The following is a 19,959-nucleotide window of genomic DNA, read 5'->3' on the forward strand; positions in this document are numbered from 1 at the left end:
TAATTTTTTTTAAAACGCCGAAACACGTTAACTGATTTTGATTTTTTCCCATCTTTCGATTATATAATAATTAATTTTTCTTCAGTCCCCTAACCCTACTTTTTTTTTCAAATGGAAACATAAGGCATCAAGGGGCTCGTTGAAGAGCTTATAGAAAACCGAATCCAGCCATACCATATAAACAAGGTTTATTTTTTCAATAGCAAGGTTTTTAGGGTTGTGTAAAACACCTACTTAACAAGAGAAATAAAATTTAATTATCTTCAGTGTTATCCTCCATGAATTTGCACAGAATAAAATAAAGAATTTGAAACTGTACCTATCACTGCTAACGCAAAAAAGATATATTTTTTATGTTGCGTTTTTTTGGCACCACTTACTTGCCACGCTTTCTGGTTAATTTTTCGCTTTAGTTGTAAATTGGAGTTCGAAACGTTACTATTGTGTCAAAATCAAGTTATTTACTGAATCGCAATGCTATTGTCGGAAAGGCAACGCATCGAAATCTTGATATTGCTTGGATGTGGAGACAAAATAAGAAGTCAGGCTGAAGTGCGCGATTTATTTAATGCGAAATATCCCGAAAACCAAATCTCGCAAAGGACAGTTAGTAAAATATTTAACAAACTTGCTTTGAATGAAGAAAATAAATTAGACATTGCATTAGAACTTGTTGAAAATCCTCATACCTCAACTGTTTCATTGGCCCGCAAACACGATGCTTCTCGAACTGCAATTCGAATGTTTCTGAAACATGAGAAATACCACCCCTATAAGGTATGTCTTGTCCAAGAGCTTTTGGAAGACGATTATGACAGGCGATTACAATTTTGTGAGGAAATGATGAGACGGTGTAACGACAATAATGGTTTTCAACAAGACGTACTTTTTTCGGATGAAGCTACGTTTTATTATAATGGAGTGGTTAACAGGCACAACTATCGCTTTTGGTCCCAGGAAAATCCACACTGGACATGTGAATCGCATACGCAGCATCCACAAAAAGTTAATGTATGGGCAGGTATCATCAACAACAGAATCTTGGGCCCATTCTTTTTTGAAGAAAATCTTACTGCCGCACGCTACCTGGATTTCCTAACATTTGACCTCTAGCTGTGAATTTCCCTCGTGAAATTGATCCAGATATACCGAATGAAAGAATTTGGTTCCAACAAGGTGGCGCTCCCCCACATTTTGGTATTGATGTTGGAAGATACTTAGATGAAGTGTTTCCAAATCGCTGGATTGGTAGACGGGGGACAGTTGAATGGCCGCCAAGATCCCCCGATTTAATACCCCTGGAATATTTTCTTTGGGGATATTTGAAAGAAAGAGTCTACCAGGACAGACCGGATAATATTGAGAATTTAAAGAACAAGATTAGGGCGGAGATGCATAATTTACCAGCTAAAGTAATTCAGAATGCTGTGGAAAGCTTTTATTATCGTCTTGGAGAATGCCAAATAGTGAATGGAGGACATTTTCAGCTTTTGCGACATTGAGTTTATTTTTATAAATTATCTAGTTGTTTCAATTTCTAAATGAAAAAAAACTTGTTATTGAAAAAATAAAAGTTGTTTATTTGGTATGGCTGCATTCGGTTTTCTATAAGCTTTTCAACGAGCCCCCTCATGCCTTATGTTTCCATTTGAAAAAAAAGTAGGGGTAGCTGGGGGTTAGGGGGTTGAAGACAAATTAATTATTATATAACCGAAAGATGGGAAAAAATCAAAATCAGTTAACGTGTTTCGGCGTTTTAAAAAAAAATTAACTCATTCAAAAGATATGAACTTTATTCCGTACTTCTGGTCATCCCTGTATAAATGAAGTATTATCAGTTATTTTATTTTAGCCAAGTCAGTTATTGCTTTTATTATACCTTTTAAACCTTTTATATCTAGTGACATTTTATTTTACCATTAATATCCCCATTTGCTTCTACATTTAAGATTTACTTTCCTTCCAAATTTGAAAACAATCAGACTGTACCTAGTTTCTTTATACACCGTGTCCTACTAAGGTCGGCGAGGTACGGTATTAGAGAAAGTATAGGCCCTACAGATACGGGGAAAAAATTTTGAAGAATAAATCCAAGAGAAATCACTGGAAATAGTTTTAAAGTTCTTAGCTCGGCCGCTAGAGGGCGCAATCTACATACCAAGATAGAGTTGAATTTTTTCTCAGAAATGTTTCCTATTCAGGCAATAATACAAATATAGCCGGATTCATTGCGCATAACTTTTGTAATTGACATTTTGTTCTATCTCTACAGAAAGGGCAGAGGAAACTCCTAATATCTGATCAGAAAAATTAATTTTTTTAGGGATTGGCTCATCAATAGCCCATAGTGTAATACCTGCGTAATGTAATACCTGAACATGGAAACCGGATGGCGTTATTTCAAAAGAATGCCGTTTTATGGATTTTTCTCAAAAATTGTAAATGCAATACTATAGTTTTCCTTACATAAATTAATTCAGCACAAAAAATTGTTGAATATAGTATAAGTTTGAATTTTCTAACGATAGTGCTGTTTATTTATTGGCGCTATTTATCCAGTTGAGGTTGTTCCATGTGTTCTTGAAAAAGTGAAATAGCAGGATATAACTTTTGCCAAAACATTGGCATCTAAAGTTATCGGCTTTGGCAAAATTCTATGTGCAGAAATTCGACCATGTACTAATTGATTTCTTAAAATTCTTCGTAAAATGTGTCTACACATTGGTGGTAAATGAGGTTATCTCTCGTTAAATACCCTGCAAGTCCTATTTATTATTTTGTGACACTCTCCATGAATAAATAATAAATTTAGAATGTCAGCATTAGAATAAATGTTAACGTTTTCCATTCTTTAACAATAAATAATACTCAAATAAACATTCACTGTATGTGTAAAATTGACAACAATAAACTGGTGACAGATTAGGTGCTTGTTTTGAAGTTCCACTAAAAATTTCACAGCTATCCCTCACAAGAAATTATGCGATATCCGTTCACTGCACGAAAAACAGTAAATACCTTAAAAACCAGAAGAGACAGGTATAGAGAACTATTATACCATTCGAAAGAGAACAAAATTGTTCATTAGGTTGCGAAAAAATATACAGGGTGTTCCATTTAAAAAAAAAATAAGTTAAGATGGTTTAAAGTTGACTAAATTCGGCATTAAATTTCTACCACCCTGTATGAAATTAAGTCATTTTGAAATTATGGCAGTGAAGCTTAGGGTTTTAGTTATATCCCCCATATATTTGAACGATTTAACTTTATTATTAGTCCAGACGGTATCTGTTTCAAAAAGCCATATTTGGACGAATCGTATATCCACGGAGATTTTTGCCTTTTTGGCTTTCAAATATCACTAGAAATGAAAATTTTTCTATGCGCATAAAAAAACGGGGGCTTAACTTTTGGCGGCACAATATGTTAAAAAAATTCGAAAAATGTCATATTTTTCTTCCTATTTAATTATGTATATTTTCAAGAGTTAATTTTAGGCGAAAATGAAAGAGAAAAAAAATGTCTGTAATTAAATATTTTACAAAACATGACTAGATACAAATCGAATGAATCATGATTATTATGGTAAAAATCGAAAAAATCGCAAAAATGGGGTTAAAAAACAATACTTTTTAGGGGATTTTTTTGGGTTATTTAAATTGGGTATAGGATCTTTATACTTGGTACACGAAAACTTCATTTATATGTGGAATTTTCACACCAAATTTCATCAAAATCGGTTCGATAGATTTTGCATAATAATTTTACAATCCAAATTTAAAAATAAAATTGCAAATTTTCAAAATTTTGCACAGCAAAAACCAAGGCCCTTAGATACTTGAAAATTTAATCACATATAGAAGGGCTTTCAAGCTTTCAAACTTCTTTTGAAAAATTCGAATCCGTAAATTAGGAGAGCTCTGGCGCTTGTTTAAACATTGGTCGAATTTTTGTACTTATAAACAATTAGAATAACTTCCTGAGTATTCAATCAAATCAAATTTTTTAATGCAGGTTTTAAAACTTATTGATTTTTATAATTAATTTATTAATTTAATCATAATTACTTTTGTGATTCCAATATTATTTATTGTTTAAAATATAAGCAAATGAGAAATTAACCCATTATATTACTAATTTTCGTCATATTTTAAAAATAATTGTTGTTTAAACAATTTCAGAATATTTAAATAAATTTGTTTTCGATCTTTGATAAACAGTATATAAGTTTATGCACTTACCTTTGATACAATAGAAAAATAAAGTTGATAAGTAAAGAAAGTTTAAAGATAAATAACTATCGGATTGTTGAAAGGCCAATAATTATTAACGATAGGCATTTGAAAATACGCTAAAACTAAAAAAAAATCATCAAAATCGGACCTCTAGAAGGTGAGATATTAAACATTTTTAAGCGTATCGCAGTTTTGAACTCGATTCAATTTCGAGCAGGCCGAAGCGGCCGCGCTCTCTGCTTCCCCCACCACCACCACCATCCGTACGATTTTCTTGAATTTCTCGCTTGCATAAATAACTTTAAACACGTTTTAAAGTAGGTTGCCAATGAAGAAAAGTATTGCAAACCTAGACATGGTAAGTACTCGGAATACCAAAGGTATTTTTCTAAAAATTAGCCCGGATGACCCAGTACATTTAGTGTTAATGACGGTTAATTTTGATCGGCTATAACTACGTAACTAATTGACTAATCGATCTGTTTTTTTTATAGAAGCGTCCAAGAACTTTTAAAACCTGCTTTAAAAAATTTATTCTAATTGTTTATAAGTACAAAAATTCGATCAATATCTAAACAAGCGCCAGAGCTCTCCTAATTGATGGATTCGAATTTTTCAAAAAAGTTTGAAAGCTTGAGAGCTCTTCTATATGTGATTAAATTTTCAAGTATCTAAGGGCTTTAATTTTTGCTGTGCAAAATTTTGAATACAATTTGCAATTTTTTTTTCAAAATCTGGATTGCAAAATTATGTAAAATCTATCACACCGATTTTGATGAAATTTGGTGTGATGATTCTACATAACATGAAGTTTTCTTGAGCCAAGTATAAAGCTCCTATACCCAATTTAAATACCCCAAAAAATTCCCTAAAAAGTATTGTTTTTCGATTTTAACCATATAATCATGATTCAATCGATTTGTAACTAGTCATGTTTTGTAAAAAATTTAATTACAAACATTTTTTCCTCTCATTTTCGCCTAAAATGAACTCTTGAAAAGATATATAATTAAATAGGAAGAAAAATATGACATTTTTCGAATTTTTTTAACATATTGTGCCGCCAAAAGTTAACCCCACGTTTTTTTTATGCGCATAGAAAAAGTTTCATTTCTAGTGATATTTTGAAGCCAAAAAGCCAAAAATCTCCGTGGATATACGATTCACCCAAACCAAAACAGACACCGCCTAGTCTATATTGTAAAATACACATCTTTTTGAATTAGGCAGTGATTTTTTAATTTTTTTTTTTTTAATTAAATATAGCAAAAACGGTTAACTTTAAGAATTGGAAACCTTTATGAAAGTTTACCTAAAAACTGACCTAGAATCCAAAATTGCAATAATATGTAGGGTGTTCTATTTAAAATAACGAAGATGACGTCAACTTCCAGACGTCATTATTTTAATAGAGAATGGCACGCCCGAAAACACTATTGCTCTCTGAAATAATTCTAATGTCTCGTCACTGTGGGACACCCTGTATGTATTCTCTTCCATCTGTTCTAGTTCCTTGGATCCCGATACTACGTTTACATTGCGCCTAAACTGTTAGAGCGGGCATTATTTCATTAGCCGAAACTACGAAACGGAGCGCCACGCGTCCCCGGACAAACAATCGAATGCGGTGTATAACGGTCACGTGACCTGATTCGTGTCGAGGCCTACACGGATTATCGTGGCTATTGTGGGACATTTCACCCTTTCGGATGGAGTTGTCATACAGTGCGCGGGACGTCAAACATTATTTATGGTTCTAGGTATTTATTATGAGTAATGCGAAATAGTAGACGGCCCTTATATGAGATGCGGACAGATGGGACGAGTCACGGATTTCGGCGTTTACGCGTGCACGTTTGCGTCACTATTAGAGATAAACTATTTAGGGTCATATTATGTTTGGGTGGTAACCGTGTGATTGATGAACGTGTTTGGCCGTATTGTAGCTGTGACGAGGTGACTGGATACATTTATTTGGACGGTTTCATTAAGGGTTATTTTTTTCGTGCATAGCTTTACTTTCTTTATCAACCGATTTGATTGCATAATTCCGCTCGAAAAAAAAAACAAGTAGAAGCAAAGGGGTCGCATAAATATGTCTCTTTGATTCTTGAGAGGCATCCACATTTAAAGGTTTCCTTTGGAAATACGCGAATAAAACGGTATAATATTCTCAATATAACTTTTAAGCCAACTCAGTATTCCTTGAGTGTGACACAGCGCTACAAAAAAAAACTGGGGTCTGAATCCAAATTTAAAATAAGAACTCCCGGATTGCGTGTTTTCACTCTAACATCAAGAATCTTCTCTAGAAAGCATTTTTACGAGATTTCAAACCGACCCTAGTAGTCAGTTATTGGAAAAACATTGGAATTCATGATCTCATTGCACCATAACCTCATGATCCTATAACCCCATAACTCTATAGTCCATAGTAGTCACATTATTTGAACGATTTTAATCGCAAAAACGATTATCAATTACAGTCAGTAAAATACTATTTCATTTGGTGTCTGGAGCATAAAGAAATGTATTAGAAGTCACCCTAGCCAATCCAATGGGATTATGGATTCGAATATTTTTCCAGTCAATCAAATCAGTTTGTATACTCGAAAATCGCTTTTATCGGTATATGTTCATGTTAAGATCAAAACAAATTGATTCGGAAATGCCGACTTAAGTTTGGATTCAGTGGTCACTTTTTTGTAACACTGTAATTATTGTGAATATAGGTTTATTATTGGAAATTAGTTTCTTTTAATCGATACAACTCTTTTTAGAATCCATAAGACAAAAAATATATAATGAAATAATACTGTATTATTGACTTTTTCTTTTTTTATTTTGAGGATTGCTCCAGCATATCCCTGCCAGATATACAGGGTGTATCTAAATAACACCGAAAAAATTCAAGAGGCGATTCTCCGATGAAAATTAATAGGGGCCTTTGGTATAAAATTTTTTGAAAAAACCCTCCCCTGAAAAGTTACGCCCCTCCTAAAATTACAAAAAAAATTGTTTTTCTTTTTTATCTTCCACGTACATCAAGCTAAAGAAACCAAACTTGGTGAACATTATCTGTCAATAAAACTACACTTTTTGAAATTTTTTCAACCCTGAACTATTTTTGTAAGGGGTTGAAATAATCAACCCCTATGACATTTTTTCTTATAATTTTTTTTTCGATAAAATTTTTTCCTTTTAAAAAATATGTCTAAAAAACCCCATTCATTTACTAACTTTTTGATCTCTTCAAGTTTCTTCGAAAAGTTAAGGATTTATGACAAAAAAAAAAAAATGTATTGTAATGTATTTTTAAAAAGATGAGCTGTTTAACGCGAGTGTATTTTGCCGAAAGATCTAGTGGCCTGTTCTTTACAATGGAATCCGTAGAAACAAATGTCAATGTCATTTATTGTTACTGTTTCTTACTATTTCACAAGTTTCATGATTTTGTGTAGAAAATATTAGTTAATAAACCGAAAATATGGTTAACTATTCGAATTTAGAAATGGCAGATATGCATTTTACATATGGGTATGCTAACGGTAATGCATTGGAAGCGCAAAGACTTTATGCTGAACAGTACCCAGAGCGTAGATTACCCCACCATACTACGTTCACAAATATTCACCAACGCTTGCGGGAACTTGGAAAATTTGAAAAGAGAAGTCATGACTGTGGCCGTAGCCGAGAAGTTAGAACTGAAGCTGTCGATGAAGCCGTACTTAATTTAATTGAGGAATCCCCAGAAACTAGTACCAGGAAAATAGCTCGTGTCCTAAATGTAAGCCATTCGGTAGTTTTTAGAATTTTAAAAGAACAACAGTTATATCCCTATCATCTCCAACGGGTGCAGTCGTTACTGATTCGAGATTTTTTACCACGTGTGGTTTTTTGTCAATGGCTTATTAATATGATCGGCCAAGCGCCGCAGTTCTTAAGAAATATTTTATTTACTGACGAGGCGAATTTCTCAAGAGACTGTATTAGAAATTTTCGTAACAATCATATTTGGGCTGAGGAAAATCCTCATGACTTTTTTGAAGGAAATCATCAGTATCAATTTTCATTAAATGTGTGGCTCGGAATTATCGACGATCATTTAATTGGTCCCTATTTTCTTCCACGACGATTAGATGGTGACTCATATTGTCATCTTCTCGAAGAATTACCTATTATTCTTGAAGAAGTTCCCATTCAAATTAGGCAACGTTTATGGTTTATGCACGACGGTGCACCAGCCCACTTTAGTATACGTGCAAGACGTCACTTGGATGAGGTGTATGCCAATCGATGGATAGGTCGAGGAGGATATGTAAATTGGCCAGCCCGCTCCCCTGACCTTAATCCTTTGGATTTTTGCATATGGGGATATCTGAAATCTTTGATCTACTCAAGGCCAGTTGAAGATATCAATGATTTGCGAAACCGCATTGTAGCAGGGTGTGAAACGATAAAAAATTCACCAGGAATATTTGAACGCATACGCAATTCTATGAGAACAAGAGTAGATGCTTGTATTGAAGCTGAAGGCAATCATTTTCAACATTTTTTGTAGATTGTATTGTCAATATCCGACAGATTTTTATTTTTTGTTACTGTTATAACATTATTCATCATTTGTTCACTTTTAGTCTAAGTTCCAAACTTCTTAGCCTAGTAGAATCATAGGTCAACTATTTGGTTGAGTGTTTTTTAATAAAATGTTATTTAATATGACAATAAATGACATTGACATTTGTTTCTACGGATTCCATTGTAAAGAACAGGCCACTAGATCTTTCGGCAAAATACACTCGCGTTAAACAGCTCATCTTTTTAAAAATACATTACAATACATTTATTTTTTTTTGTCATAAATCCTTAACTTTTCGAAGAAACTTGAAGAGATCAAAAAGTTAGTAAATGAATGGGGTTTTTTAGACATATTTTTTAAAAGGAAAAAATTTTATCGAAAAAAAAATTATAAGAAAAAATGTCATAGGGGTTGATTATTTCAACCCCTTACAAAAATAGTTCAGGGTTGAAAAAAATTCAAAAAGTGTAGTTTTATTGACAGATAATGTTCACCAAGTTTGGTTTCTTTAGCTTGATGTACGTGGAAGATTAAAAAGAAAAACAATTTTTTTTGTAATTTTAGGAGGGGCGTAACTTTTCAGGGGAGGGTTTTTTAAAAAATTTTATACCAAAGACCCCTATTAATTTTCATCGGAGAATCGCCCCTTGAATTTTTTCGGTGTTATTTAGATACACCCTGTATACCCCCAGCTTCTTGAATTATTCTACAACAATAAAACTCCGTTACAGCAGAATTTGGACAAACTTTGGAATCGATTACTCCTAGATCTCCTATTACTGCGTTTCTATATTATAGCATACCTTCTGAATACAATAAACATTATGTTGGGGAGACTTCTCGATCTGTGAATATTAGAATTGACGATTTTAGAAATGCAGTCAATTGTAAATCAAAAATATTACCAATATTAAATTAAATTAATTAAATTGCAAACAACTACTTTCGACGACATTGATGAAATATTAATAGATCTCATATTAATTATTTAAACTTATCTTGGGAAAGCTAACTTCACTTCACTTATTTAAATTATTTATCACATAAGAGCGCTAATGTAAAACTAATGTGTAGAAGTATACTTATACAAATGTAGAACTTTCGTTACAAGTTCCACCGCTGATATCTATCTAATATATGTTACACTTTTCCATTTTTTTAACATTGCCTGTCAAGATTACACAATGTTCTATTAGTTTGTTCAAAGTTGAGTAAACACACTGATTGCTGAATATACAGGGTACCATACAAAAGTAAGATAATCCGTTAACCACAGATCTAGGACGAAAATAATAGAATTTTTAATAAACCATTCTTCATTTAGGTGCTTCTTTTTTAAGAAGCCGGGTGTCGAAGTTAAAACTAAAAAAAAATTTACTATTATCTCGATTGCCTTTTAAGATCTCCAATTCAAATTACGCCTGTATGTTCTACATATCTAAATTTAAATATCTTGAAAACCATCAATTTTCAGGGCATGAATGTGGTGGCAAAAGGTATTCAAAATAACTTCTAGAGTCAATAAATAATATAAATAATTGGGTATCTATTCCATTTAAAATAACGGATATGACGTCACTTCTGGCGAAACCGGAAGTACCCCACGCTTGAAAATATTTCATTTAAAAAGATTGAATTGAACCCATAGAGCTGTCAAAAAAGAAGTTTAAAAACTTTTAATAAACGGGTTACATGAAAGACCCTGTATTTACACAAAAATAATACCTAATAAGATTTCCTTCCATTGGGATACTATTGTTAACAACTGCAAGTACAAAAAAGAGTAAATAAGCATCCTTTCATTAAGAAAACAAAGAAATATAAAGTAACCAAAATTTTAAATTATAGTATCCTCTCAACTTTATTCCAAATATCATAAAATTATAATGCATTTATTAGTTATTTGAAATTATCTCATTTATTGTCTTTGCTATTTTTAAAAACTTTTACGACAACATTAAAAATTAGAGAAAAATTCTAAGAAAACCAACCGAAATTATTTCATTAATTGTTCAGTTTCAGTTCAGTTGCAAAATACCAAATCATAGAAATACAGCTAATAATTTTGATTCGCGGTGAATGGATATAAAAAGAATTCAAAATATCTTCATTAGAATAATTATTTTGCATTTTTCTTGTCAAGTAAATATTTGATACTTGTAGAATACTGAATGACAATACCAATGCCTTTGATGATATTTGATTGACATTTGATGATATTTTTGACGTAATATTCTTCAGAATGTAAGTAAACCGCAAATATTTGAGAAAATTGATACTGTAATCCCTATAATGGCGATATTGGTGAAAAGAAAACTTGATTTTCTATAATATGATGTAGAAAGATACAGGGTGTTCCACTTGAATTTAAAAAATTTTGACGGTTTTCAAAAAGTAACGTAAAAATGGGTATAATTTTCTTGAGGTAATTTTGATAGCGGAAGGTAATGCATCTTATGTTCTTTGTGTATTCCGAAAAGCAAGTGAAAGCTCCAAGAACGAAGAAAGATATAAGGAATTTTCGAAACGTTTGCATCTGCCAAAATTTTTATAAAATGTCGGTTATCTAGAAAATAATTAGATTTAGGTACAGGAAAACTTTAACAATTTTGACTTATTTTTAATTTATCTTGTCGATAATGCAATAATATATAGGGTGTTCCATTTAAAATAACGAAGTTGACAGCATTATTGTCATTGCAGAGAACATATCTGGAAACCCTAGTAAACAAAATTTCAGAGTCATATTGTCTTTGGTTCCTCTGAAACGTTTAATAGGCCACTTACCGTAAAGAGCCCTGTACATAAATTTCTAATAAATGCTTGTTACATTTAGTTTCATTTAGTTAATGCTTTGCATTCTTGCATATTTTCAATGTATATTGTGTTTTTGAAAACTGATCAATGTATACTACAAATAAAATAATTTGATTTCTAGTATTAATAATAAGTAAAGCTCGGGGTTTTCGTCGGCTAGTCATAGGCGTGCCTGTCGTACACAGATAAATACACAGGTAGGTATAAATAAAAATAAATAAATTTGGGTACTTTATAAGAGAAAGGCGCGTTTGACATATTAGAATATTAATGGAACGCGAAGCTAATAACTGCCGCTATTACCGGTTTCGTACGGTGCGCTGTAGCAAAAGGCCGACGCGACGGCTATGATCATCCGACCGAGTTCCGAGCTCTGTTAATAAGTATTATATATTTTAATTTTCTTATTGTTCTTTTATTTTTCTCTCTTTTTAGTAGTACATATATGTGTAATGTTTGTTCTTCCTTACACTTTAATTGTGTTCTACCTGTTGAGCAACGGTGATTTTAAATAAGCAACTGTAATAAATTCTAATAATAGACTTACGCAGCCTATATCTATATTTGGAATCAATGCAACTATTCCTTTTGGCCAATATCATATTGATAAAGGACAGTAACTTCCTATTCCCCTTTCTAAGCCATATATCTTCCACGAGGATGAAATTTTTAATCTGGACATCTAGGCAAACGCGAAATGAACCCGCCTGCATCGTAATCTCTTCCTGCTTTTATAACATTACCGGAAGTAAGCACTACAGCCGTAGTAACCGCGGCTATCTGGCTATCGTGATTATTACATTGACAAGACTCAGCCGGCTGTGCATAAAAGGATTTATGAAACAATACCACGTCGCGCCGGTTCACTTAACCCCCGCACACGTCCCGCCTTTTATTAAACCCAAGAAATGCCATCTAATAACGCGCGTCCAATCGTGGAACACGCGACCTATTCCGCTTCTGATTTTTTTTCAACGATTTACCCGATATACCGGAAGAAGGTGACCGTATCCGGCCAGATGCCGGTGAATTTTCCAAACTTTTGACTTGGCTTGACGTGGTAATTGGCACAAATCTATGGGGTGATTTATTATGTACAGGATGCTTTCGGCCCCTCGGGGCTAGGAAAATTATGTCGGGGTGTACGGGTTAACGTTTTTTGGAGTGATTTAATAATAATTACTAGGCAGTCAACAGAAACGAAGACCTTATAGTATTTGGGACGTATTTCAGATTCAAACTGGCAACATTCGATGATGTCTGATGCATCGATTGATTGACTAAAAGTAACGCTGATGTTAAATAAGTATGTCCTGATTTTTGTCACGTAATTATTTACACCGACACACAAAAAAAAATGGTCTGTACCTTTGATTTGACCCATTAAGATTTATGTATTTATGTATTTTACGTACCGAATCCGAATCTGAAGTCCATCTAAGGTCAAACACCGCCAAAATTTTGAGTAACTGGAAACTGTAGTGAAAAGTCGACGAAAATCACGTTAGTGATGGCAAAAAAAATATAAAAAATTTGTTCTCAACTTGCTCAAGTGGTTTCTTATATATTTTTATGTGCTTATACAAACTTGAAGTATTTTAAGCTGCATTCCTTCCAGATTTTGCAAAAGTCACCAAATAAAACTGAAAAATCGCCAAAAATAGCGAAAAATTGCCAAAAATCGCGATAGTGAGCGCAAAAAAAATCGATTTTTCTTACCTTGATCAAGTGTGTTTCTTATGCATTTTGATACACTGAAATGGAGTCTGAAGTCTATTAGCTGTCTCCAAGGTTTTGAGGAAAGTAATCAAGATGAGGGACTGTAGGAGAAAATAAACTACTGAGAACATCACGGAAAGTATGCGGCCAGGAATCAGGCAGGGTTCACAAAACATCTTTGCTTCTTATGTTTATAGGCTATTGATTATAGGATTTTAAAAGGAACTACGACGTTCAAAATATTTTATTACATAAATCGTTCAAATGGTCATTTTAGATGAAAAAATCGCGGAGTGCTATTAAATTAGAGGGTGAAAATTGGAGATAAGGGTGAAAATGCACCCTTTCAGTTTTTTAATTGTAGCTCGAAAACGAAGCAAAATTTCGCTATAGTTAATAGGGAAAATTATTTAGAACATTTAATTTCCCTTCAAAATGGCTTATTTAAAAAATTTAAAAGAAAAATTTTATGCAAAAAATCGTTAATTTGAAAAAAAGTAAAAAATTCGATTTTTTTATTTTTTTTTTTACTTTTTTGCCTATAGTTTTTTTTGAGTAAAGATAGGTATAGGCATTACTTTAAAAATAAAACTAGATAAAATTTCCTTCAAAATAAGAAGTTGTAAAGTATTTTTGGATGAAAATTGACTGATATATGGCCGCACAAACTAACAATTAGCCAATTTTTCGATTTTCGTGGCGTTTACCCTACGTTTTAATTCTAATTTTTTGCAAAAAAGGAAGGAAATAAGTCGTTCAAGGATGTTCAAAACCGCGGAGTTCTATTAAATAAGATTCACATTGAAGATGGGGGTGAAAATGCACTTTTACATTTTTTTAAATATAGCACGAAACGAAGCAATATTTCGGTATAGTTCATAGGAAAAATTTTGTAGATAATTGAATTTCCCATCGAAATGGCTTATTTAAAAATTTTAAAAGAAAAATTTTATGCAAAAAATCGTTAACAAACAATTTAAAAAAAGCAAAATATAAGATTTTTTGATTTTTTTACTTCTTTGACTATATTTTTTTTTAGTGGAAGTAGGCAAAGAAAATTGCTGTCCAAAAAAGTAGATGAGATTCCCTTCAAAATGATGCGTTTTCAAAAGGTTTTGGACTAATATTGACTGAGTTATAATCGGTCAAACTTAAATATTTTTTAGATTTTGGTCGTTTTTAACGATTATAATTCTTATTATCTTTACAACAAATTGGTTCGTTACTTAATAAAAAAATTTTTCAAAAGTTTTACTAGTTAATAATAAATAAAGATTTTCACTACTTAGGGTCAAAAAAATCTAATTTTTTAAGTAACAAACAATTTAAAAAAAGCAAAATATAAGATTTTTTGATTTTTTTACTTCTTTGACTATATTTTTTTTTAGTGGAAGTAGGCAAAGAAAATTGCTGTCCAAAAAAGTAGATGAGATTCCCTTCAAAATGATGCGTTTTCAAAAGGTTTTGGACTAATATTGACTGAGTTATAATCGGTCAAACTTAAATATTTTTTAGATTTTGGTCGTTTTTAACGATTATAATTCTTATTATCTTTACAACAAATTGGTTCGTTACTTAATAAAAAAATTTTTCAAAAGTTTTACTAGTTAATAATAAATAAAGATTTTCACTACTTAGGGTCAAAAAAATCTAATTTTTTGCTTTTTTAAAATTGTTTATTAACGATTTTTTTACATAAAATTTTTCTTTTAAATATTTTAAATAAGCCATTTCTATGGGAAATTCATTCTCCGCAAAATATTTCCTATGAACTATACCGAAATTTTGCTTCGTTTTCGTGCTATATTTAAAAAACTGCACAAGTACATTTTCACCCCTATCTTCAATTTCAACCCTCTAATTTAATAGCACCCCGCGGTTTTAAAAAAAAGTAAAAAAATTTAAAATCCAATTTTTTGCTTTTTTCTCAAATGGTTGATTTACGATTTTTTGCACAAAATTTTTCTTTTAAATTTTTTAAATAAGCCATTTCGATGGGAAATTCAATACTCTACAAAATTTTCCCTATGAGCTATAACGAAATTCTGCTTCGTTTTCGAGCTACAATAAAAAAACTGAAAGGGGTGCATTTTCACTCCTATCTCCAATTTCCACCCCCTAATTTAATAGCACTCCGCGGTTTTTTCATGTAAAATGCATACAATAAAATTGCTTGAACGCCATAGTTCCTTTTAACCCTGTTTTTTGGATATAATTAATAGCCTTTTATAGGAATTTCATCCAGGGTCGAGAAACATCATGCGTAGACCAAAGACCACTGATTGAACCTTCACAAATTTTACTCCTCATATCAAGCTTGGTCTCATGAAGCAGTTTGTCAAAGCTCTGGACAAAGATGGTGACTGTTTTCAATATTTAGGAACGAAGTTTCCAGCGATAAGTCATGCGAAACTGAAAAAAGGTATTTTTGATAGTCCTCAAATTCGTACTCTTTTTCGAAACGAAAATTTCGCTACAAGAATGAATGACACTGAAAAACCAGCAAGGCAAAGTTTCAAGAACTTCAGGAAATGAGAAGACTGTGAATTAAGAAAATTTGGTTGAAGAGAAAATTTTAAACAGTTAGGTTGCTTGATGAATATTAAATTGCACTTCCTACACTCTCACCTTGACTGATTTCTTCAAAACATTGGAGACTACAGTGAAGAACAAGGAGAATGATTTAATCAAGATATAAGTGAAATGGAAAATCGACACCGAGGAAGATGGGATATCAACATGATGGCAGATTTCTGTTGGACACTGAAGAGAGAAACAAATCAGAATAAACAGAAGAGAAAGAGAAACCAGCTGCATAAGTCGTTCGAAAAGAAAAGAGTTCGCTACAAGAAAAGCAAAGTGTAAGTGCAACAACAAAGAAAGTCTTGTTGGAGTCAGTCCAAATTATTTGGAAGCAATTCATATCCATGACATTTATTTCAAGATTTTTTGGGACTTCCATTTTTATTTCGATGTTTTCGCACCAATTGAATAATGGAAATAATTTTTTACTACATTCTCTTTATTTTGTGGATATTTACAAATGTATGTTTAATTTTCTGTATTTATCTTATTTTTCCTTTTTTTTTTCAAGGTAGGTACGGTGGAAAATCAGAAGCTTTTAGACCTCCGAACTTTACATTTTACTGTAGTGTAATTGTTATTTTAGGACTTATTGTAAATTTAACGGTCATAAAAGCATATTATTTTCATTATTATTATTTACCTGTTTCTCTGTCGGATCTCTCATCAGCGGATGTGGAATCGGCAAACATATCTTGAAGGTTCAGTGGTTCTCTTGGACTCAGCGTCAGCTCAGTGCCAGAAGGAATGTCTTGAAATGTTTCATACCAAAGCTGAAAATGGGACATCTTTAAAACGCATCTTATTTTCTGTTCTGTTTTGTTAAATATTTATTAATAATATCAAAACAGATTCTGGATTGCCTAATGCACCAAAGATTCTCGTGACTAAACCAAAGAAATTCACCCCGGTATTAAACTGCATTCTTAAAAAGATTTGAGCTTAAAAAAAATTATTTTTATTTCAAATTTTTCGACAATTCCGTCACATCAATATTTCAATGAAATTTGGTTTTTGGAACAGCCAAACCTGAATAGGATCTTATTTTCGTGTCTAAAATATAGGCGTCGCTAAAAACACCTTAAATAGTATTTTGTTATTTTTTATTGTATTTTTTAGAGATTTGAGAAATGCAAGTATTTTTTCAAATATCCCTTTATTTACTGTAAAAAGGATACCTACAACTGTTACATATCTTTTGCCGAACCAACAAATTCATCGGTTAATAAGAAACGACAAAGATGCATCATTTGGTGTAAAGAAAAACAAAATCTAGGCATATTTAAGCCCATAGTGTATGGCTAACTTAATTTTCACTGTTCGAAAGGTGACAACTGACTATAGGCAGTTAAGTTATTACCAGAACACGAAATTAATGGAAGCAATTCAATTAAAAAATACTATAAAGACACCTGATAGTCATCGTAGTTTTTAGCGTAACAAGTATTAAGGTGATAAGCCACTTTATTTGATCAATAAATGTTATGTGATTCATGAATCGTATGTGGGTATGCCTCACAATAAAAACATTCACGGTTATCACGTTATCAAAATAGCATTTTATGGGAACAAATTAATAATCGCATTGTTAGCCTACTCGAACGTAGGGACCCATCACGCAATTCCTTGTCATGATGATGTAACGTTTTTTGTCAATAAACGAAGTGTGTAATTTATTACAGTTTCCTTCAGAATGTACGCTTGTGTTTGGCTGACATTTGCCAAAAATTTCATTATTCATGTATGTATTTCCTTGTTCAGGGTATTTTCAAGCTGATACAAAATTATAAAAAATGAGAAAAGCAAGATAGAAAATTATCTATTGAAAACTATGAATTAACTCTTTCTAACTAAAGTGAATAATTATTTATTTATTTATTTATTTAGACAATACACTACCCTACGGAAATTCCAATTACAGGGTAGATACAAACAGAAAACTACATCATACACTACATGTGAGATAAGTAACAATACAAATATTACATACCTAAACAATTAGACAAAACAGTACATAAATGAAAAAACAAATATAATTTAATTTGTAAATGTAAGTATTGGAATATTATTAGCGTATGCTGCCTCCTCTACTTCTAATTACTGCATTTATATGCCTAGGCATGCTTCTAATAAAATTTTGAAAAACATTCTGTAAGAACTGCATTTTCGAGTTCTCTCAGGTTGGCAGGTGCAGGTATATGACGTCTTACGTTTCTTTTAAGCATGTCCCAGAGATGTTCTTTCTGATTCATGTCCGGACTTTTTGGTGACCACTCAATAAACGGTATATGAACGTCATTGAGGTAATTCAGTATATCTATAGCAACGTGAGGTCGAGAATTGTCCTGCATAAATAAAAAATTGTCTCACAAAAAAGGACCAAATTACATTACATGTTCAACTACAATGTTCTCCAGATATAAATTTGCATTGATAGATCGGGATCAAGTAGGGACTAACTCTGTTTGAGCGTCATAACAAATTCCTCCCCAAAACATTATAGAGCCACCACCAAATGGAATCTTTGGAGAGATATTGCATTGTGCAAATATTTCTCTTGGTCTGCGCCAGACTCGTTCGCTACCATCAGGAGATTTTAGGCTCATCCTAGTTTCCGTGAATAGAACTCTTTTCCAACCGTTTACAGACCAATTACGATGATCTCTGGTAAAGTGCAACCTGGCAACTCTATTATGTTTGGTAAGCAGTGGTGCAATTGCTGATTTTCTACTTGCCAGTCCAACTTCTTTTAGTCTTCTTCTAACTGTTCGAACATAAATCGGAATATTTCGGATAGCTTCGAGTTCATTTCTTAAGGCCGAACTAGTGATTGACCAGATTCTTAAAGCAGATTGCCTAAGAAAACGTTTATCTCTTGCAATGATACATCATTTTCGCCCTTGACCTGGCCCCCGACAATAAGTTTCCTTTTCATTAAAACCTCTAATCACTCGACTTACTGTCGAATGGTTTACTCCCAATAAGTTGGCCATAAAATGCTCAGAATATCCCGCATCATGTTAATGCTCGAACTAACTCATGTTCCGTTAAATTCCTTGGACTATTCATTTTCAAACTTCAAATTATCTCTGTTAATATCCAAAACACGCAAACAACGATAAACACGTTAACCAGAAAAAAAACAATAATTAATTTCGGTTTCCAACAGATTTTATGGCAATTAATGATTAAGGGTACCGCTTAACTCAAAAGCGTCACTTTACAATTGCTAAACAAATGCAATTTGTTTATAGAATTGACAGAAAAGGTCCAAAGGCTACTATTTATATTCTTGGTAGACACGCAAAATAATTTAAAACATAATTCTGAAATTTTTTATGTTAGTGCGTTAATTTTGTCCAGGAGCGTAATTTGTTATTGAAGACGATTTACCTTATAATATACTTAATATAATTAATAATCTAGGCAAAACAAAAAATATAGTTCTTAATTAATAGGAAATTAATGTTAATAGGAGCACTACAAGGGGATGACTTTTCCAGATTTTTTCTGCAATGAGTGATCTTAAAAAAATTGCTATATACAGGATGTTCCATCTAAGAGGGATTCTTCTGTAACTGTGCAGCTGTAAAATTGGATCTTTATACAAATAGGCTGGAAATAATTGTCCTCAACATTAAATTTTATCAGATGTACCTAATGCAACATTATAGGAAATTATAATTTGCTAAATTTTATAATAAATTAATTCTAAGTTAAAGAGTTGTAAATATATAAATATTTTATATATTATCGTTGTTGCTCTGTTCCCAAATAATCAATTATCCAAAGATTTTAATCCACATGTAATGAAAGACAGTTTTAGCAAATTAACATGAACGTTTATTTGCTGATATTCCTAGCATTCACGAGTAGGTAATCAGTTGCGGAAATATAGAGCCGGGGTAACTTAAGTATTTAGTTATTCTTTTTTAATCCAGCGTGTTCGAATTAAACAAAAAAAAAAACTGAAAATTTAAAACACAGTTCTGAAAATAACTACTTTTCCATAACACTTATATATAT

General features: G+C 32.2%; 1 protein-coding gene across 4 annotated transcripts in view; it reads right to left on the minus strand.

Moving 5' to 3' along the window:
* LOC108903722 (MDS1 and EVI1 complex locus protein EVI1-like) overlaps window positions 1–19,959 on the minus strand; it is a 314,040-nt gene that overhangs the window by 42,750 nt on the left and 251,331 nt on the right. For all 4 annotated transcript variants that reach the window (XM_018706006.1, XM_018706005.1, XM_018706008.1 and 1 more), the window contains exon 4: window positions 16,577–16,706. In XM_018706006.1, the coding sequence (XP_018561522.1) occupies window positions 16,577–16,706 (130 nt within the window). The remainder of the gene's footprint in view (window positions 1–16,576; window positions 16,707–19,959) is intronic.

Source organism: Anoplophora glabripennis, unplaced genomic scaffold (assembly GCF_000390285.2).
Source record: "Anoplophora glabripennis isolate ALB-LARVAE unplaced genomic scaffold, Agla_2.0 scaffold63, whole genome shotgun sequence".
NCBI classification, from domain to species: domain Eukaryota; kingdom Metazoa; phylum Arthropoda; class Insecta; order Coleoptera; family Cerambycidae; genus Anoplophora; species Anoplophora glabripennis.